This window comes from Ursus maritimus, unplaced genomic scaffold (genome assembly GCF_017311325.1).
Source record: "Ursus maritimus isolate PB19 unplaced genomic scaffold, ASM1731132v1 scaffold_16, whole genome shotgun sequence".
Classification (NCBI taxonomy): domain Eukaryota; kingdom Metazoa; phylum Chordata; class Mammalia; order Carnivora; family Ursidae; genus Ursus; species Ursus maritimus.
In genome coordinates, this window is record NW_024424008.1 from 35243403 (window position 1) to 35265766 (window position 22364).

The window sequence follows — 22364 nt, forward strand, 5'->3', positions numbered from 1 at the left end:
GTTGGAGACCCAGTACCTACCTGGATGTGCTCAGGCTTCCAAACTGGAGAAGGAAATGTGTACGTAGGGAAGAGCAGTTTGAACTGCAGCTGAGTGGCAGCACGATGAAAATACTGGTCTCTTACCAGTTAAATAGCTTCAGTCGTTCACAGGCACATAGCACTGCAGATGTTCTGTGGACTTTAAAACAGACTAGGAGGATCTCATCGGTACTCCTAAGAAGGCTACAGCGTGGGGGAGAAAGTTGACGTCACACATGTTCTTGGGAGGCATGCGGGCTCTGACAGAACGGTCAGCTGCCAGCTGTTGAGCCTTGTTCTGTTCCTGACAAGTGGCCTGACAGCGCATGCAGAAAGGTACAGGACACAAAGGAGGGACCAAGTCCCTGGGAGAGGCATCGCCACCCAGGCCTCAAAGGACTGGCATGGTAGTCAGACGAGGGAGGCACTCCAGGCGGCAGAACTGCATGCCCAGACCAGGAAGAGAACAGTGACGATCGGACATGGTGGCCTGCAGCGTGTGAATGCACCTCGCGGGTTCCTAAAGGCAGCTGGGGACCGGCTTGCACAGAGGTGGTTCTGTCCAGCTCGGACAGAGGCTGGATTTCAGGCCTTCCTCTAGAACACGGAGCCGGCAGCCTCACCACTTCTTTAAACTTAATTCTAGGGACGCAGGGAATAACAGCTAATGGATTACAGTAGTTAACACCTTTATTCAGCACATACCTTTACCAAGTCCTGTGGTGAGGACTTAACAGAAATAATCTCATTTAATCCCTATAACTCCCCTGAGGCGGGTACATCTGGATCCCATTTTGGAGATAAAGAAACGAGGTTTTTCGAGTAGTTCACACAGCTAAGACCCCGAGCCAGAATTCAAGTCTGATTCAAGTCTGTTCCTACACTCTGCTCCCTGCCTCCTAGGGGCGGACTGAAAAGAAGAGGCGGCCCTGGGTGGAGACCACTGTGCTAAGTCAGGGTGAGAGGAGCGGATATCAAGTGAGGAGGAGAGGAGGCAATGGCAGGAGACAGGAGGAAGGCGAATGTAACCGGTTAGTGATTAGGTACGGAGAAGGAGCCTCTCCCGCCTGACAGTCCCGGCTCGGACAGTCCACTGACAGGATTGAGATTCAGAAGGAAATGAGGTGGCCAGGTGTCTTCAGGGAGTGCAGTGAGGGACAGTAGGAAATGCAGGACTCAGAAGAGAGGCCGGAGCTGGATAGAGTTGGGGGTCGGTGGTGTGCCGGCAGTAAGTAGAGACATGGGGAGGGTGAGAAGCCAGAGGCAGTGAGCAGTGGGTGTGCAGGGGCCACAAAGCTGTCTGAGGGAGTGGTCAGAGGAGGAGGGAGCCAGGAGACCACGGATGGGATGAGTGTCCAGGAGGACAGAGTCTCCACTGAGTCCCACAAAAAGGTCAAATGGAGGCCTGACAGCACGCCTGGATTTGGATTTGACAGTGCTTAGGGATTGATACAAGTGACTGAGTGAAACTGTAGAGGAAGCTCCAGGACTGACCTTGCTCAGGGGACTTTACGTAGCTCTGTCTCCTCGGGCTTTTTGTTAATGGTGTTGTTTTCCCCATGTTTACCCAGAGACCATCAATGATGTCACATTTGGGGCAGAAGTCAGCTACATAGGCACACCACGGACACCTTCTTCAGTCAAAGGCAAGTTCCTTTCCTGTCAGATGCATTAGCTCCTTTTGAGTTCTGGGAAATCTGAATTTGTTTGTCTGACTCCCTTTCAGAAAAAACTGAAGCCCAGTGTCCAGGAAATGACATTTTATGTTTATCACTTCCTGATAAACCGTAAGTTTACCAAGAGTTCCTTTTGAGGTAAATGTTTTTGTCAGGGTTTTATCTTTAGTTCGAGAATGATTGTCTGTTTCCTTTCCCTAGGCCTCCACAGCCTCAGCAATGGAATGTGAAGTCCCCAGCCAGAAATAAAGATAACCCAGCCCCTACCAGGAGGTCACTCCGAAAGACCCCCCTGAAAACAGCCAACTGAAACAATCGTTCGGGAGTGTCCAGGAGGCAAGAGCTCTATGGACGTGTCTCCTGCCTGTGGGAAGGCAGAGTCCACCTCCGTCACCACCAGGGAGAGGGAGGCTTTTACTGTATGATGCCGAGATTTTTCTTGTGACTTCAGCACTCTAACCGTTCACCTGTGTGGCTGGCCAACCTTTTACATTTCTCTTTAAGCAATATGTGGTTTTAAAAAAAAAAAAAAAAAGTAAAATAATAGAGAAATGCCTTAGCTATTTAATATTCTAACTTTACTCCATTTGAAAGTATCAAGTTCATTCTGATAAAGCATACTCTGGTCTTTAAGGAACACAACTTTAACAGATCAGCTTTCTTTTATATAAATGAGGCTTCTGTTATCTGGTCGGAATTCCCTACAGTACAGTAGTTTCCTGTATCTAATGATGAAATTTTGATTGTAATTATTTTTTTTATTCTTATTTATAAATCGCAGGTTTTTAAAGTGTACAGCTTTCTAAAATGGAATAATAAAGGTTAAGCATAAATACAGCCTTCTGGTATTCAATAGAATATTTCTACTTTTAGAACAGGGCTTTTACTGGTAGTCATTTTAATTTACATTAAGTGTTTAAGAATAATAAAACCCTCCCAGCCTCAAGAACTGTGAGAAAGAAATGTGTTGTTTAAAAAAAAAAAAAAAAGACTCCCTTTGTCTTTAAGGTTCAGCTCATCTGTCCCTCTGCCTCTGTGCCGAAAGAAGCTGTCTCCTAACTGCACACATCCTTCTTCAAATGTAAATGTGGGCCTGCTCCTGAAAGTTCGCCTATGTGTGGCATGCCCTAATGCTGGTTTGTGTTAACATTAGTCCACAAAGACTGCTCCCACAAGGGGGGAAGGGCTTTGGTGTCTTCTGCTGATGCCGTTAGGTGACCTTAAAACACGTGTAATTCATGTTTTGTCCAAAAGTGACCAGAAGAAAATTCAGTCAGTTCAGTTTTTAATCCGAGTACTACAGAAACAAAAATACAGGGTTACTATGTTGATATGTTTTTAGTATAAATGTGGTAGTTGGATTTGAGGGGTAGAATGTCATTGTGCTCTAGTCTACAGTTCTCCCATATATGAACGGTGACACACATGGACATGTCCTTGGCAGAGAGTCACAAAGCTGCTCTTGAGTAAAGACTCTTCTCTCCAAATCAAGTAGATGGTAACTGATGGCAGTCTCTCTTTAAACCTGAGATTGTGCCATTTTAATTGTACTTGCCTAACAAAATGCTAGGAAAACGAGGTAAACTCAACATAAGAGCACATAAGAGGAAAAAAACGAGGCAAAGTTGATTTTTTTCTTAAAGCTTTTATAAATGAGGTTTAACAAATACCAACTTATAGGTGTGTTAGTACAAGTCTGCAACGTCTATGTACAGCAACAGCCACACCAGAGGCCACAACAGCCTTGTAGAATCTTCGAGTCTTCAGTCACATTCACATCTTAAAAACACATGAATGTTCCTTTTCTGTCTACATTTTTACAGTATTAGGCAACAACTTCCCAGACTCCACACTCACTTCTCTCTGTCAGACCCAGTCCACATGGCACTAGGATAGGAGGTGTTTCGGTCATAAGAAGGGAGTCGATAAGGCCGTCCTATCACTAGGACAACCAAGATGGCAGCTAGAGTATGGCTCCCCAACAATTAGAGAATGGGGACACTATCCCTTTCTAGCAAGAGGGGGTAAAGATGAAGGGATATCTTAAGTCTAAGCATTCAAGACACAAACGCAAAAGAAGATGGGTACCATTAAGCAATTATGGAGAATTGCTCACTGCTTCTGCCAAACACCCCGTGGCAGAGTATTCACAGAACTTAAGAAAAGTCAACATAAGTCTCAAGTATTCAATTAAAAAAAAAACCCAAAGTATAAAAAATTAAGACACTGGAAGTTTAATCCCAAGACGACTACATCCTTCTACATAAAAACCATCCTTGAAGCACACAATGGAACTGGAGACGCTCTTCTGAGCAGCTCCCTCTTCAAACCGCTTCACATCAGGAGTTTAACACAGCAATGCATCTGAGGCGAAGAACATCTGCTCTTGAACAACAACAGGCTTTTGAAGGATTTTTCTGTTGCACACCCAGTGAGCTGCAGGGTCTTGGGTAGATAAAGACTTTAAAATCAAAATCAGAAAACGGCCTTTGATTCAGGCATTCCGCTCTCCTCGCCATCGGGCTTTCTGCCCTGGCTGCACTAGCTGATGTTCCTCAAAGGGCTGGCCTCGCCGCCACCACATAATGGGTTTATTGTGAAGTGAGACACAACCTGCGGTGTCTCCGTGCTTGCTTCATGGCAAAGAGGAAGAGTGGAATTCGTTTTCTCAAAAAACACTGTAGTTTTCAGAACTGCCTTTGGCCCTGGACAGTTATGAGCTACACAAAAAAGTAAAATGAATTTTAAAACAAACAGCAGTAGCTGCTTTGTTTCGTGAGCCATCCATAACCAAAAGGAGCTCTGTCACAGGGGACCCAAAGGCTAGGATACCACAGGGGAGACACCCACCCTTCTTGAAGTGTCCACCTTACAACTGTCCAACACTATAAAGCTAATCACCCAAAACCACAGTCAGGCCAATAAAGACGGCAGGGCACACACTGGCTAGCCTTCAAAGTTAGTGGCCAATATCGACTTAGAGTGGGGCGCAGGACTCAAGCCCGGGGACTGGCTAATGTGGTTTCACAGGTACATCCAAGCACTTCTGGGCAGTCTCTAGGCATAGGTAGTCTGAGTAATCTAGGACGAGGCCGCTCAAAGCTAACCTCAGAGCTCCTTACGTTTCTTTTGGAGAGATGCAAACAGATTTTGACATTAAATATTTAACTGGAATTTTTTTAAAGGTTTCCTAAGTAACAAAGAGGTCTGATATACTATATAAGTTCTCTTGTGAAAAATGCTGAAACTTTTGTGGGAAAAAGGAATGTTCCAGTAAGCTTCCTCGAGAGGATTTTTTTGGGTTAAGATACTCTTTAATTATTGGTATTTTCCAATTTAACACTAGTAGCTTGGAACTCCTACCATTAAGTTGAAATTTTTTAAAAAAATAGGTATTTAACACTGTATGACAACATATTTACAGTTTAAATAGAAATTTTCTTTTCAATAACCAAAATACATCTTTAGCAAAAATTTAGAATGTAAAATTTTATAAAATAAACACCCATAGAAAAGCAGAACATTATTTCAGTACCATTTCAGATTTCGCCTAAGATGAAGGTTTTATGTAAATACTGACACCCCCCTCCCCCCAATGGACAAGCAGGGCTCCTACCAGTAAGAAGATCCCTTCTTCCAACAAGCAATTTGCCTTCCTGATTTGGGCTGTTTTTATAAAATTCTGATCCAAACATTTTCCAAGATGGACACTAAAATACTGATCAACAAAATCTTCAAGAAGAATCCGCAGTGCTGGCTGTGGGCAGCTGTGAGACAAGATCACCGCAAAAAAAACGCCTCTTTTCTAGATTCACTGGTTCACACTGCAGCTGCAGGTGTCACGGTGGGTCGTGCTCCCAAGCCCTGCATTGGGCTGCCTGGTGGCCCCCCACACGGGACTCACCCTGATGTAGGTGAGTGGCAAATAAACTGGCTTCACAGGCCCACAGTGCCCTGCCCCGCCTCTGTGAGCAAGAGCTTTCCAGTCACCCTAACGCTCAGGCGGGAGCCAGGTCAGAGACAGACTGGGAATCAGCCTCAGGGAAATGCAGTTTGTTTGTTTTCCCTTGTGATGACTATACCCATCTCGAGGAAAATTCTTTTATTCATGTGGCTTGTTAAAAAGTAAGAAAGGAGTAGCGGTCAACTTTGGCCAAAACAAAAAGCTTTTGCGCAGTGTCTAGCTCTGTCCAAGTGCACTTGGCTCCCGGGCTGCTCTTGATAGGAGTTTCTGGTAGAGGTATTTGCATGTGCTCCCTCAGCCACACCGTCCGATTTCAGATCACAAATGATGACTTGTGTCTGAAGTCGCCCTGCAAGGCCAACACAGGGTTAGACACGGCCACGCTCTACCAACCCAGGGCCCTGAGTGGAGAGGGAGAGTGGAAGCCAGGTCTAATCTCCGCTTCCCTGAAGAAGAAACTTAAGGCAAAACAAATCAAATGAAACCATTCTTCAAAAGTAACATCAACTATTAGAGCCTGCAAAACGTGAACGCCGAGAGTGTGTACAAACACTGCACTGGGAGGGTTTCCAAGGACGAATGTCATTTTTTCTGCTGGAAACACCTCGATTTCTAGGTTTCCTAAACAATGTCAGCTCTGTTGTCTCACTCCTTCCCTTACCTCCTCATCTGTCCTGATATAGTTCACGCCATCTGACTTCCCCGGACTCTTGTAACTGAAAAACGAGGAGAGAGGGCTTCAGTGACTACTGATTTTTCATGTAATCCCAACTTAAACTTTGGTTTTGTCACTTAAGACAGAAGACAGGCTCACCTTTCGCCATTCTGTTTATTATTGATGAAGTAACCCCGTCTGTACGCGCAGCAGATGCCCACTGTGATCAGGGCCAGTACAGCAAGGACCACCAGGATCCCCCCAATAATGCCACCAATGTTCAGGTCATCTGGAGAAGAGAGGGATTGAGGGAAGAAAGGACACACACTATCTGGTCTTACTTACAAAAGCCCCTGACCCCCACTGTGCCTCCTTCCTTCCAGCATCCTTCCACTTGCCCGCTCTGCCCTCTCATGCCTACCCCAGCCAGAAGAGCAGCATGAGACCACTTCAACTCTTTCTAGCCTGGAACATACAGGACCAGACCCCCGCTCTCACTTGGAAAAAGTACTGAGGCCTCCAAAGTTCAAATGCTGTTATACTTAATCCTGTATTAAAGGGGGCTTAGCATTGTATAAAAGGCTTTACAATCTTCTGGCTAAATCCCTGAAAATATTATTAATGGAGAAAATGGTTTCACTTTATAAAGACAGAATTAAGGAACCAGGAATCCCAAAGAAAAAAATCCTAATTTCCAAGGATTCCCTTTGCTGTGCATTATTTGGGGAAAGAGAACTAGTTTCTCACAGCACTGAAAAGTAAAAATATGAGGTGGCAACATGACCTTTCACTATCGGCTGCCTGGCCTCATATCTACAAGCCCCTAGGAGAAGAGCCCTTGACCCCCTCTTCCCATTTCTGTATACCTGGCAACGGTACTCAGTCCCTTCAGTGTGGGGCATTGGGGCTGTTTCATTCATGCAGATGAAAATGCAATGGAAAACATGCAGGCGATATACCAACATAAGCCAACTAACTTGGAAGTTGTTAAATTCTCCCTCATCCTAGTACAGTGGTTTCAAATATGAGTGTGCATTTAAAAATTGAAATTTTGACTTTAAAATGTCAATTCCCAAGCTCTATCACTACAGAGATTCAGTAGGTCTGGGGCAAAGCCCAAGAGTCTTCCTCCTGCCCTGGAGCAGTTTCCTGAATTTGACAGATGACAAGAATCCCCTGGAATTCTGTCTGACACACAGACATTTCCAGACCTCCCCTGGGGACTGAGTCCGTACGCCTGGGGTGGGGCCTCGGAATCCGTACGTGAAACAGTGCACTCAAACGATTCTCACAATCAGACAAGCTTGGAAAACACTGCTCGGGTCGGTATGCGCTGAGCTAGCTCCCCAGGTGATGGGGATTGTGGCATGCCGCATCTGCCCAGCCCTGCCTTCAGCACCTCCCCGTCAGGACCAGCACTCTAGACACAGCAGCATCACAGAACGGGGTGAAGTTACTGAGGCCAAAACTCTGGGTGTCAGCTTACCACAACATGATTATAACTGGATAAATTTCTGGAGACCAGACCTTATACGACATTATGTTTTGATAATTCTATCAAAGAAATGGAGTGAGTTAGTCTATCTATCCATCCATCCATCCATCTATCTATTTTAAGTAGTCTCCACACCCAGCACAGAGCCCAACACAGGCTCGAACTCATGACCCTGAGATCAAGACCATGAGAGACTGTGGACTCTGGGAAACAAACTGAGGGCTTCAGAGGGGAAGGGGCTGGGGGATTGGGCTAGCATGGTGATGGGTATTAAGGAGGGCATGTGTTGCATGGAGCACTGGGTGTTATACGCAAATAATGAAGCATGGAACACTACATCAAAAACTAAGGATGTACTGTATGGTGACTAACATAATAAAAAATTATTAAAAAAAAAGACCTGAGCTAAGATCAAGAGTCAGACGCTTACACCCCAGAAATGGAGTTTATTAAACTCAGTTAAGGGCCACTTGGTGGCTCAGTAGGTTAAGCGTCTGCCTTCGGCTCAGGTCATGATCCCAGGGTCCTGGGACTGAGCCCTGAGTTGGGCTCCCTGCTCAGTGGGGAGCCTGCTTCTCCCTCTCGCTCTGCTGTTCCCCCCACCTGTGCTCTCTGGCTCACTCTCTCTGTCAAATAAATAAATAAAATCTTTAAAAAATGTTTTAAAAATAAATAAAACTCAGTTAAAAGTGGCATGATTAGCTGTGTTCCCAACACCAGAAAGTCTATTTTGAGGAGATAAGCATATTGCAAGTAATCACTTATTCGTCATTTAGCTGTTACTCAGAACTTTCTCATCTTTCCTTTCAATGTACCCGAGTAGGTTTTAGTGGGTCTAGCCCTCTCCAGAAGAAAGCTGACCAGTTGTCTAAACTGATGGTCTAATATTAGATTCAAAATGTTCTAACCACGTGCCAGTCTTCAGATGAAATATTTTCAAAAAGGGACTCACAGACTTCCATCTCCTGCTCCTCACACCTGGCTGAGCCTGCATCATTGGAAGCGATGCAGTAATACTGCCCGGAGTCCTCCTTGTGAACAGCATTGAAAACCTGCTCCAGGAAATTACAAGTAAATCATGAGACCAGTCAACAGGGTGGACCTCTGGGGACCTAAGAGAAGCGATCGCCACACTCCTCTCACCCACCAGGGTGCTGAGTCCAGAGCCTAGTCAAACGTCTGCTCGTTCGCTCTTGGTTTCCTTTCGGTTTCCCGCTCACCATCCAGGTTCTTCCCGGATATTCCCCAGCTGTCTCACCCAAGAACTCCTGAACCATGAGATCCCCTCAGGTTTTTGGAGATATCAAAGCCACACTGAGAATGCAGTGTGAGCTTTACTGTATTCAGGGAAAGAGACTCTCTGCTGAGGATTGTTTCTCAGCAACATTTGGGCAATACGAATACAGAGGATCCTGTATAACCTGGCTCGTTACCACGTGTAGTTGGAGGCACCACGATCAGGAGGCCTGGCTGCAGGAAAGCCCGGCAGAGACGCTGCTGTGGAAGGCAGTCTGTCCTCCACACACGAACCATCTTAGTTCATCTCTCCCCCCACCCGCTTCCCACCACCACCACCAGGTTACTTTGAAGAAACTCCTAGACACATTTTATCCATAAATACTTCAGCACGCAACTCTAAAACACTAGGACTTCTTCAGATTATAACTACAATACCATTGCTGCACCTAGAGCAACGAACAATTCCTTAATGTCGAATATCCCACCAGTCATCCAATTTCCCTGGCTCATGATTTTTACAGTTGGTTAATCACATCAGGACCCTAACATCACCCACCCACTACATTTGTTTAACAGACCTCCACAATCACCTTTATTTTACAGGTTTCCCTTCCTTTATTTTATCCCCTTAGAACTTACTTTCTTATAAAAACGAGGGGAGGTTCATTTTTCCCACAGAATCTCCAATATTATAGGTTTTTAGTTTCTGTCTTATAAGGTTCATTGTCTCTCCTAATAAGTGCTCTTTCCACCAGAGGTATCCCTTCCTCAACAAAGACATTTCTATCCTCACGTCTGAGAAGAGATCTTACCAGAGTGCCTGTTTCAGAGTTTAGGAGAAAAGAGGAATTTCGGAATCTGGGATTGGCTCTGGAGTCTGTGGGCAGTGGCACGTCGTTGCGATACCAGCTGTAGTGCGGCCGGGGGTAGCCCTCGCTCTCCTGGCAGTGCAGCGTGGCCATCTTGCCCACGGGCACAGCCTTTGGGACCCTGCACACAGGAGGTACTGGCTTCACTGCGGGAGAAATACGGGTTGGGGTTTCAGATCGGCAACACAATTGATTCTTCCCAAAGCCCACAGTAAACCTGCTCCCAAAACAGGAAAACCAGCCAGGGAATGCGCCAGTGCCATCCCCACGTCACGCCCACAGGCTCATCCTGCCCGTGTAATCCCATAGCGTATTTCCAATGCCTCCACCTCCCAAGGAGCACCTCCTACAGCTGGTGGAGGGGAGTGGCTGGAGCTCCACTTCCCTTCTCACTTTCCACCCCAACTCAGGCAGTCCGAGCTCCCATAACCTCCCACCCCCTAAGTCCTGTGATACCCCCAGGATATAGCCCTAGGAGGAAAGACCTGGTCTTTTTAAAATTTGTATTTATTTATTTTTCTCCTTCCCCAATCTTTTTTATTTTATAGACAGACTCATGAGGCCTAAAGGGGGTACACGTTGTAACTTCGTGTGAGTTCCTACCTTGCACAGTTAACTCAATGACAATCTCATCAATTTCCTTGCGGTCGTTTCGAGCAACCACCTCACAGCGATAAAGGGCTGAGTCTTTCCGGGTCACATTCCAGATCCTTAGAGAGGTTTTCCCCAATAGTTCTGCACGACCTGCCAAATCTCCTATAGAAAAGAGGATGCAGAACATAAAAAGACAGTTTAAAGACATCTTTGCCACCTGAAGAAGGTGGCTTCTGGGTCTAGCATTTAATGCCTCAATAAGGAGACCGCAGACTGGCTTCTGTTTCTGCTTCTGTAGAAGAGAGGTGAACTGAGGACACTGAGCACCAAAATAGTACCTGGTCTGTAAGAGGACTCATTACATGTGTCTCTGTTGTTAAACCAGGGACCTCATTTCCTTCTCATCATTCCTAGCCAGGATTCCCCATCAAAAGAGAAAAAAAAAATCAAACAAACAACATTAAAAAACAACCAGTATTCATAAATGGTGCTGGGACAACTGGATATCCACAAGCAAGAGAATGAGGTTGGACCTCTACCTCACACTATACACAACGAAGACCCTCCTAGAGGAGTTAACAGTGTGGGGACTCCTGGGTGGCTCAGTCGGTCAAGTGTGTGCCTTCGTCATGCCTCAAGTCATGATCCCAGGACGCCCGGCTGTCAATGCGGAGTCTGCTTGTCCCTCTCCCTCTGCCCCTCCCCCCTGCTTGTGCTCTCTCTCTCTTGTAGTCTCTCTCGAGCACTCGCTCTCTCTCAAATAAAAGGAATCTTCAAAAAAAAAAAAAAAAAAAAGAGTTAACAGTATGACTTAAGAAAAAGCAGACATAAATCATCATGACCTCGGATTAGGCAATAATTTCTTAGAAATGACACCAAGACCACAAGCATAAAAAAAAAAGTTACACTGGCTCTCACTGGGCTTTCATAAAAAATTTTTAAAACTTTTGTGCTTTAAAGGACACATGCAAGTTTTGAAAAGACAATCCACTAAATGGGAGAAAGTATCTGCAAATCATGTATCCGGGACAAAGGACTAGTATCCAGAATATATAAGGAATTTGCAACTCAACAATAGACAAATAACATAAATAAAAATGGACAAAGGATTTGCGTAGACATTTCTCCAAAGAAAATACACAAATGGTCACCAAGAACATGAAGATATGCTCAGCATCATTAGTCACTAAGGAAATGCAAATCAAAACCATTAGGAGATACCACGTCACACCCACTAGGCTGGCCAGAATGGAAAAGACAATTACAAATGTTAGCGAGGATACAGGGAAATACACTGCTGAAGGAATGTAAAATGGTGTGGCCACTTGGGAATATAGTTTGGCAGGTTCTTAAAAAGTCTATACATGCAGCTACCACATTACCTAGCAATTGTACTTGTGGTCATTTATTGTCCCCAAGTGAAAACTTATGTTTACACAAAAACCATTATGTTTACATGAATATCCATAGCTGCATTATTGATAATAGCCAAAAACTGGAAACCCAAGTGTACATCAACTGATAAATGGATAAAAAAAAAAGTGGTCTACCTACAATGAAATATTATTCCCCCATATAAAAAGGAATGAAGTACTGACACGTGCTACGCCGTACATGGACCTTGAAAATAATATGCTGAGTGCAAGGAGGAATCACAAAGGACCACATGCTGTATGATTCCGTCTATGTGACGTGTCCAGAATAGGCAAATCCCCAGAGACAATGGAGGTTACTGGTTGCTGCAGCTGGGGACAAAGGGGAACTGCAAACGATATGCAGTTTCTTTTGGGGTTGATGGAAGTGTTCTGGAATTTGATAGCAGTGATGGCTGCACATCTTTGTTGAATATACTAACAACCGCTGAAGGGTACACTTTAAAAAATGTTTTATGCTATATAAATTATATATGCTATATAAAAAGATGGTAACTCTTTCAAAGAAGCATGAAGAACCTAAACAATGACAAATAAAGGGGCGCCTGCATGGCTCAGTCGGTTAGGCGTCCGCCTTCGGCTTGGGTCATGATCCCAGGGTCCTGGGATCGAGTCCCGCATCGGGCTCCCTGCTCGGTGGGGAGTCTGCTTCTCCCTTTGCCCCCGCCTGCCACTCCCCCTGCTTGTGCTCTGTCAAATAAATAAAATCTTAAAAAAAAAAAAAAAAAGAATGACAAATAAGGGAAGGAGTTAGAAAAAAATGACACAAAATAGAAAATAATTATTACTAAATCTGCTGACAGGTGGCAAGAACAGGAAGGATTTACCATAATATAATAAAAACAGAAAAATGCTTATGATGAAAGACGAACATTTGCAAAGGCATTTTCTAATAGGAAGGTTGTTATCCAGTAGCCATTAGTAGAGGATTAGAATTTCCACCATGTAAGAAAATAGTAAATAAAAATCTATCAAAGCTATGGGATGTTTATATAAATATAATTGAGAATATTACTCAACTATAAAAAAGGATGAGATCCTGCCATCTGTGACAACATCAATGGGCCTAGAGAATATATGCTAAGTGAAACGAGATCAGACAGAGAAAGACAAGTACCATATGATTTCACTTCTATGTGTGACCTAAAACAAAACAAACAACAATAAAAGCTCAAAACAGATTTATAGCGAACAAACTGGTGGTTGCCAGAGGGGAAGGGGTGGGCGGAAAGGCAAAACAGGTGAAGAAGGATTAAAGGAAACAAACTTCCAGTTATAAAATAAATAAGTCACGAGATAAAACGTACAATATAGAAAATATAGTCAATAATATAATAATAATGTTGTATGGTGACTACACTTCTTGCGGTGAGCACTGAGTACCATTTGTCTAATCACTATGTTGTATACTTGAACCTAACATAACACTGTATGTCACCCATACTTCGACAATAAATTTTTTTAAAATTTTCAGGATCGGAGAGCCTGGGTGGCTCAGTTGGTTAAGTGTCTGCCTTCAGCTCAGGTCATGATCCCAGGGTCCCAGAGTCCTGGGATCGAGCCCCACATCGGGCTCCCTGCTCAGTGGGGAGCCTGCTTCTCCCTTTCCCTCTGCTGTTCCCCTGTTTGTGCTCTCTCTGTGTCAAATAAATAAATAAAATCTTAAAAAAAAAAAAGAGTATAAAAAAATTTGGGGGGAAGCTTTTGACACAGTCCTGAATTAAGGCAAGAGAAGAAGCCAAGCAGGATTCAAATTTTCCTGTAGCCCTCATAATTTGTGTATAAATACCCTCCCCCCATCCCTCTGGCTAAGAGTAAGGTGTTTAATTCCCAGGAACAGGAAGTTCTTTTTTTTTTTTTTTTAAGATTTTATTTGAGAGAGAGAGAGAATGAGAGAGAGAGAGCATGAGAGGGGGGAGGGTCAGAGGGAGAGGGAAAAGCAGACTCCCTGCTCAGCAGCAGGGCTCGATCCCAGGACCCTGGGATCATGACCTGAGCTGAAGGTAGACGCTTAACTGAGCCACCCAGATGCCCCCCAAAAAGATGATTTTTAAGAGCCTATGACTCCTGATGATATTGGGGACCCAAAGCAGGAAGACTGAAATTTGGCTGTTTCTACAACATCTCTCATCTTCTCTGAAGCCCCAACTATCGACTTCTTTGGGAACTCCAAAGCCAGCCCTTAGAAGCTGTTGCATTTGTCCCTCGTGTTTACCCCGTCCCTCCCGTGCAAGTGAAGGTAAGGTCCCACTGCATGTCATCTATAATTTCTCTCTCTCCCTCCCTTGCCACAGCCAGCTCCTAGCAATCCCTCCCCATCTCTCTCTACACTGCCTCAACCTTAGCTCAGGCCATCAGCAGCTCCCTTCTGCCATCTGCAAAAAAATTCTAAATTAGCACCCCTGCTCTGCGTTTTCCCCATCCCCAAAGCCAAGTAAAGTCTTTCTAAAGTATAAATGAAATCATCTTCCCTTCCCTCTAAAAAATCTTTGCAGAACTCAAGATACTGTCCATTCTTGCGTGGCATTCAGTGCTTTTTGCCTGGCCCCGGCATGCCTCGCCAGCATGCGGAGTCACTCCTCTCTCCCCTCCTGAAGTCCCAGCTGTGACAGAGAACTTGCAGTTTCCTTAAGCCAACCTGCCTTTGCTTCCATTTATATGCAGAGCATTCTTTCTTGCCCAACACCTTCCTCCACCCCACCCCTCACCATCTGGCCTGGTTAACCAGCTTCATAGCTCAGCCTAGATGTCACTTCCGGGAAGCCTCCCCCACCACCTGCCCTGCTCCTACTGCATGTGATCAGAGACACCCTAAGCTGACGTCTGTTCTAGCAAATGCTTTCTCAATGTGGGAACCTTGGCGCACAGCAGGTGCTCAGTAGATACCTGTCTGGTCTCCTTGCTGTTCCACGTGATCCTTCTGATTAACTCATTCAGCTGGTATTATGATGGGACCATGATAAGAAGATGGCCTAGGAAAATGTTCACTCTGATAGATCAACAGGACGGGCTACAGATAGATTTAAATCATAACTGATGAGGTGATACTTGTTGAAGCTGAATGACAGGGACAGGGAGGTTCAACACACTATTCTCATTACTTTTCCATGTTTGAATTTTCCGTAAGTGAAACAAACAAAACAAAACAAAAAAACAATCACCAGTCAGAAGAAAGTCTCTGGGCACAGGTATATGACTGGGCCTTGTGGACAAAGGAAGAGATTAGAGGATCATACCCTGAATTCTGTTGTCAAAAAACACGTATGTGGTTTGGTCATCTTGAATTTTCTTCCATTCGATCCTGGGGTCACTTGTCTGTGAATCCGTAATGATACAAGATAGTTCCACACCTAATGAGCAAAAAAAAAAAAAAAAAAAAAAAAAAAAAAGACCTCTTAGGGAATGGGAAACAATTTTATGATCACTTGTATACCTGGACCCTGCAAGCTATCTCTAATCTTAAAGAAGTCTTGCACGCAGGTTAAAAAATCTGTCTGTCTCCAGGTTCTAAATGACTTTAAGAAAAGATGAATTTTAGCCAGAAAAATAACAAAGACAATTAGCAAGGACTTTTACTACATAGAGTACATACTCCCCCTTAATACTCTGCTTGTATGTAAGAAAATTCTTTGTTATATATGTGCAAAGCCAGGGCAGGAATCTGATTCTAGCCAGCACAAAACCTGCTGAAGGAGTGCTTCACTGACACACGTGCACAGCAAACGCACCGCTAAGGAGCCACCACCAGGACACCTCTCGGGCACTGCACGCATGTGTGTCTGTCCTGAGTTGGCTGCAAGACTACCAAATGTCCATTAGATGGTGCCCATTCTCCCTTGTACATACTTTCAAATTCCTGTACCACTGGGGTTCGGTTGCTGGACTTGAGATTCACCGCCCCAATCAAGCAACCTGAAGGAAAAAAATAAAGTAAAATCAGAGACAATACAACTCTAAAAAGCAGAGAACCCTCCAACCAAGTTCAGATTTTTCCCTTCTATGTAGGCTACCATCACTAACCACAAAGGATAGAAAAATATTATATTCCAAAACAAAGTCTCTTAGATACAGCAAGCTGATCGCTTTCTTTCTTAGTGTGACCTCACTGGAATGAACTGAGGGGAGGAGTTCTGAAAATTTAGTTCAGGACATAACCGCCCTGGAGCTAAAGCTCTAAGAATTTCCTTCTTGCTTCAGAGCCATTCTTAATCCTGTCAACGTCTTTCATCCAGACCCACCTGGACCTTGTCATTCCTGCCTCCTGCATCTCTCCTCTCCTCTAGGCTTCCAACCCAGCAACCACACTCTTGGTGGGTTTAATATGGCCCGGACCCATGGCCTGGTACCTTCCCCTTCAGGATGACACAACATTCTCTGGTACAGATATCAACCAGCTAAGAGACCACCTCACTATATTAACCATGTAACCCAGTGATTCCCATCCATTAAAAAGTTTTCACTAGGGGCGCCTGGGTGGCTCAGTCAGTTAAGCGTCCAACTCTTGATTTCGGCTCAGGTCGTGATTCCGCTCCTGGGATCGAGCCCCATGCGGGGCTACCCACTCAGAGGGAGTCTGCTTTTCTCCCCACTCAGAGGGAGTCTGCTTTTCTCCCTCCCTCTGCTGGCACACGTTCTCTAACATAAATAAATAAACAAAATCTTTAAAAAAAAGTTTTTACTAGTTTTTGGTAAAATGAGAAAAATAATAACAATTTTCATGAAGCTAAACTGAATGAAGCTACTGATGAAATCAAGATAAGCCGATTGCATTGTAATCCCTTTCAAAACCAGCATCGGACTCGCCATGTGTTTCGACAAACATTAAAACCAGTTTATCGTGGTCTCAAATGTGTTACCTACTTTCTTGGAGAAGATCAAGTAGGTACACTGACCACCCACAAAAATCTCATTTTTCAGCTGCCTGGCCTCTAGGAAAATACGCATTCCCCAAAGAAGGCCTTCATACAAAACCCTCATTAAGGTCTCTGGATCTTAGCTTACTATCCCAGCTAAAGACAGCGTGCAGAGAGACATGTACTCTAAGCGGGTTTCTAACTCCCTGTGTATTAGTGGGATGCGGGTCACAACAATCCAGTCTTTCCCCTTTTTAAATCTTATTTAATGTGTACATTCCAAGTATACATTTTGATCTTTCTTATTTTGTAAGACTTCATTAATTATAGCAAAAGCCACAAAAAGTTCACTAAGAGGGATGAAAATCAGAAGTATAATACATACACCTGAGTTGCTATTAATTTCTAGAACACCAACTTCTACAAAAGGTTACAGAACCAGCACAAGTAAAGATCATTTTATTTTGAATTGATTAACCATGGGCTACTCGTTTTGGGAACCAGAAACACATCCCATGTATGTGCAGCACTTTCTACTTCTCCTTCAGTCTGAAAGCTCCCAATGACCCACTGATAAAGAGTAATAAATGAGGCTTTGAACATCTACCAAGGCCACACAGGTTCCTTCTAAGGAAATGATCACAGACAGTTCTTTCAGTGCGATCACTATAATTTAGATGATGAGACACTGAAACTCTGGTTACAAATGACTATGACCAGGAATCAGCTTCCAACCCAGAAGCCATCTAAGAGGCCTCTGAGGTAACTCATGGGAGCTTCACTCAACTGGATAATAAACAACTAAACAACCCAATCTGCCCCTTTCCTTTAAGAAGTATGACGCTAAGAGAAGTTAAGAATGCATTAGAGAGCTCACAGTCACCAGAGAAACAGAGTGGAATAGGAGTAAAAGGAGGGATTCGCTGATTTATCAAAATGGTGGAAACACTAGATTTGGTAACAACTGTACCAGAGGACAAAGAGCGTAAGGGGAAGTTACTGTAGTATCTGCAACAATGCCGAATTTCATGAAGGCCAACTGAGACACATTCTTGACAATAAACCTCCAGAGTGAACTAAGCCAATGTGCTTCTTACAACCTAAAAGAAACTAAGGTTAACAGAGCCCAGAAAATGGAAATAATCACCTCTTTTAATGCCTCGACTCTGCAGCAAAGAGGTGAATGCTCTGTACTCCTTAATGAAGCCTCAGCCAGACCGTCTCCTGCCCAATTACCCCGAGCAAGTTTCACAGGCAACTGCCTGTGCCAGTCCTGGAAGACAGTGTGTCCCAGGAAGATTAAACAACAGAGGACCGCTACAAGCAAGTGCCGCTCTGGCCAGGTGAGGATTCACCACAGCTGGGCCCAAGCTGAGGAGGCCCACATGGGAGTCCTACACCTCAGAATCCTCCTTCTATTCTTAAACAAGTCTTTTAAAAATTATCATTCTTAAGTCGTAAACTTACATATAGTCTACACTACCTCATGTACCCAGCCCCACAAGCCCAGATCCCACTTTAAAATACAGACAACCCTTGAACAACACAGGTTTGAAATGCACAGGTCTACTTATAGGTGGGCTTTTAAGGGTTGACAGCAAAAGTCACACGGTATTTATTTACAACTGCCCACCCCAGTCTCCACAGCAGGATCAAAGGTGACTGGTGCAGAGTAACACTTGCTGCCCTCGGAGAACGCAGGGAGGGGAGGCCCGCAGGGAGCCGTCAGCAGCCCCGGGGGAGCCCCGGTACCAGACAGGGCTACAGGTGGCCCATGTGCCAACAGGGTGGTCGGTTTGAGCGCCCAGGGCTGGCAGGCAGGAGGCTGGGCTGACGCAGAAGAATATGCCCAGAGGGTCCTCCGTGTGCCGGGCTCTCGGCTACTCCGGTGCTGCCCTGAGTCCCTCCCGGCCCAGCACTGCCCCATCCCCGAAGCTGCTGATGGCTACAGCCGGCGGTATACCTCAGGCCGGTGGGTCAGCTGGACTGAACCTCCAGGCTGCCATCGGCACCCATGGGCTGCCCAGCCGCTGCCACTGCTGAACAGAGACCCCCAGGCTGTGGAACATCATCACCCCGGGGCCAGGCCCACCGCCACCATCCCCTGTCCCAACCACTCCTGGAGGATTTTTTAGATAAATATCCATACAGTACTGTAAATGTACTTTCTCTTATGATTTTAACTTTTCCTTTCCTCCAGGCTACTATATTATGAGAACGCAGCATATAATACATATAAAATACGAGTTTATCGACTGTTTATTAGTTATAGGTAAGGCTTCCGCTCAACAGTAGGCTATTAACAGTTAAGTTTTGGGGGAGTCAAAAATTACAGGATTTTCAACTGCAGGGGTGGGGGGGGCAGGCACCTATTAGCCCCATGTTGTCCAAGGTCAACTGAATAGCAATAACTAGTGTAAAAGAATGCTGCTATGAGGACTGGAACAAACCTAACTCCTAAAGGCATCACAAGTAACTGGTCTGGAATACTATCCCTGCCTGAGGGTAAGATGCTGACATAACCAGCTGGGAAATGGAGTCCAGAGGCCACCCTGAAGTGGGGGCTGCTACAGTTTAATTGTGCACATACCGAACCCCAGTACTATCAGAATACTCACAAAGAGATTACTGCATAAGACTGAGAAAAGGTTTTAGATAGGAGAAAAGGGGGGGAATCTATGATAGCATCTATCATATGCTCCTGTCCCTATTTCATACCTACTTTGGTTTATCAGACTCTGAGCTTTTTAGGAGAATCCATTCATTCAGCAATTTTTATTTAGCACCTATTATATGCCAGATACTGGCCTAAACATTACAGATGATACATGAATAAAACAGATAAAAATCTATGTTCTCACGGAGCTTACATTCTAGTATAAAAGAACAAGTATTAGTAGTTTTACTCATCTTTTTATCTTCAATTCTAACACTGAATGATATTTAGCAGGTACTTGGAAAGTGTTCGCTGAATAAATCAAGGTGCATTTTTTGGATTCTGTATTGGATTTCCTTGACTTGAGCTTTCCAAAAAATCATTTAGTTGAATTCAGTTTTCTCACAGGGCTATAATGTGGTCACTCTCTTCTTCATCCTGCCTACAAACATATTATTAATCTTGGACTTAGAACGGACCTAAGATACGTGTAGTTGTCTGTTTGTATTCAAAACCTCTTACCCAGATTTAAGACTCCCCTCTACAGGCAGGTGTGGTTAAGTCCCAAGCATATTATGGTTTCAGTACGTGGTCATTAAAATTCAGTAAACCTGGGCCACCTGGGTGGCTCAGTTGGTTAAGTGTCTGGCTCTTGATTAGGCGCAGGTCATGATCTCGGGGTGGTGGGATCAAGCCCCATGTTGGGCTCATGCTCCGTGTGGAGTCTTCTTATCCTTCTCCCTCTACTCTTCCCCCTGGCTCATGCTCTCTCTCTCTCTCTAAAATAAAATTTTTTTCTAGGGGCACCTGGAAAGAGAGAAAGAGAGAGCACAAGCAGGGGGAGCAGGAGACGGAGAAGCAGGCTCCCCATTGACCAGGCAGCCTGATGCGGGGCTCAGGACTTAACGGACTGAGCCACCTAGGCGCCCCTAAAAAAATCTTTTTAAAAAAATTCGGTAAATCTTTCACCCAGTTTCCCTCATTGGTCATATCTTACATAATTATAGTGCAGTATCAACACTAGACAACTGACATGTGTAGAAAAAATATGTATGGTTCTATGTCATTTTATCACATGTGAAGGTTCCTGTAATCACCACTGCAACTAATATAAAAAACTAAAAAAAAGATACAGAACTACTGCATCAACACAAAGATCCCCCTCATGCTACCCCTTACAGTCACAGCTACCCCCCCACCATCCATTACCCCTGGCAGCCACTAATCTGCTATCCATCTCCACAATTCTGTCACTTAGAGACATATAAATAATATATAGAAATGGAAATACAATGTAGGTGATCTTCTAAGATTGACCTTTTTTTTTCATTCAACATAATGCCCTTTAGATCCATCCAACTTGGGTGTAACTATAGCTCATTTTTTTCCATTGCTGAGCAGTACTCCATGGCATGGATGTACCACAGTTTAACTACTCACCCATTAAAAGACAGCTGGGCTGTTTTCAGTTTGCAGCTATTCTGAATAAGGCTACTGTGAACATGTGTTACAGGTTTGTGTGAACAGGTTTCCTTTCCTCTGGAATAAATGCCCAAGAGCACATGTGCCCCACTGTATGTTGTTGCATGGTCAGTTTTTTTAAAGAAAACTCACAAACTGTTTCCAGAGTTGGGCTGTACCAAAAAGTCATTGCTTTCAAAATTCAAATCTGAATTTCAAAACTTTCATGACCAAAGTTTTTTTGTTTTGTTTTGTTTTACTAAAAAGGTACACTGGACCACTCTGTACTATCTTTGCAACTTCCTGTGAATCTATAATCATTTCAACATTAAAATATAGAACACTTATTCCTAAAATGATGATGGTGAATACCAAATCACTGTGACATTTGGAATCCAATGGATACAGTAAAAAAAAGTGAAGTAACAGCTTTAAAGTATTAATATTTACACATCAGAAAATATATACTTCAAAACTATTTAAACTTACATTAAAATTTTATATAAATTTTCCTGAATTCTTTTAGTGAATACGTAAGTAAAAATATCAACTGGCTTAATGGCATCCATGATCAAAGCATGCAATGCAAACACGTGATCATGAATAATTTGGCAGTGGTCTACCTGTTTCTGACATTTCATTGAACATGAATGTTTTGAGGTTTTGCTTTTGGGGTCTCTAAAAAAACACAGCAGCAGGCAGAGTATCTGCTCTTCCTACCCAACTGAAGGTCAGTGAATAGAGAAAATCAGAGTCAGGGTGACATAAAGATTTTCTCTTTAATGAATGTGGTATTTTTATCTCAAGACATCTGAACTGATTGTGAGACATGGTGCTCCACCCCTTATATTCTTACTGTGTTTTCTATGTACGATCTATATGAGTGATCCACTTTTTCCACATTCTCACCATTACTATTTTTAAAAACTTTTTATTCTGGTAAAATATACATAACATAAAATTCACCATTTTAACCACTTTTACATATATAATTAATTCAGTGGCATTAAGGACATTCATGATGTTGTGCAACAACTGCCACTATCCATTCCACAACTTGTTCATCATCCTGAACAGGAACTCTACACTGATTGAACAGCAACTCCCCATTTCCACCAAACCCCAGCCTCTGGGAACCTCCATTCTACTGTCTATGAATTTGGCTACTCTAGGTACTACGTATAGATGGAATCATACAATGTTTGTCCTTTCGTGTCTGGCTTATTTCACATAGCATCATGTTTTCAAGGTACATCTGTGTAATATGTATCAGAATTTCACTCCTTTTTAAGGCTGAATAATATCCCACTGTATGTACTTACATCTTGTTTATCCATTCATCATTCATCAACACATGGGCTGGTGCTACCTACTGGCTATTGTGAATGCTGCTGCTATGTACCATGGTTACAAGTATCTATTTGAGTCCTGGCTTTTAATTCTTTTGGG

At 43.8% G+C, this 22364-nt stretch overlaps 2 protein-coding genes across 2 annotated transcripts in view; one reads left to right on the forward strand and one right to left on the reverse strand.

Annotated features, from left to right (window-relative positions):
* The window catches only part of NCAPD3 (non-SMC condensin II complex subunit D3), a 57415-nt gene extending 54887 nt beyond the window's left edge, over positions 1-2528 (forward strand). The window contains exons 33-35 of the mRNA XM_008688327.2: positions 1592-1666; positions 1747-1807; positions 1898-2528. Of these exons, the coding sequence (XP_008686549.1) occupies positions 1592-1666; positions 1747-1807; positions 1898-2006 (245 nt within the window). The 3' untranslated portion in view covers positions 2007-2528. The remainder of the gene's footprint in view (positions 1-1591; positions 1667-1746; positions 1808-1897) is intronic.
* A 793-nt stretch (positions 2529-3321) lies between these two features.
* The window catches only part of JAM3 (junctional adhesion molecule 3), an 84314-nt gene continuing 65271 nt past the window's right edge, over positions 3322-22364 (reverse strand). The window contains exons 2-9 of the mRNA XM_040631012.1: positions 15792-15857; positions 15182-15295; positions 10522-10674; positions 9862-10064; positions 8763-8862; positions 6475-6604; positions 6322-6376; positions 3322-6009 (exon numbers count right to left, since the gene is read on the reverse strand). Coding sequence (XP_040486946.1) covers positions 5974-6009; positions 6322-6376; positions 6475-6604; positions 8763-8862; positions 9862-10064; positions 10522-10674; positions 15182-15295; positions 15792-15857 — 857 coding nt within the window. The 3' untranslated portion in view covers positions 3322-5973. The remainder of the gene's footprint in view (positions 6010-6321; positions 6377-6474; positions 6605-8762; positions 8863-9861; positions 10065-10521; positions 10675-15181; positions 15296-15791; positions 15858-22364) is intronic.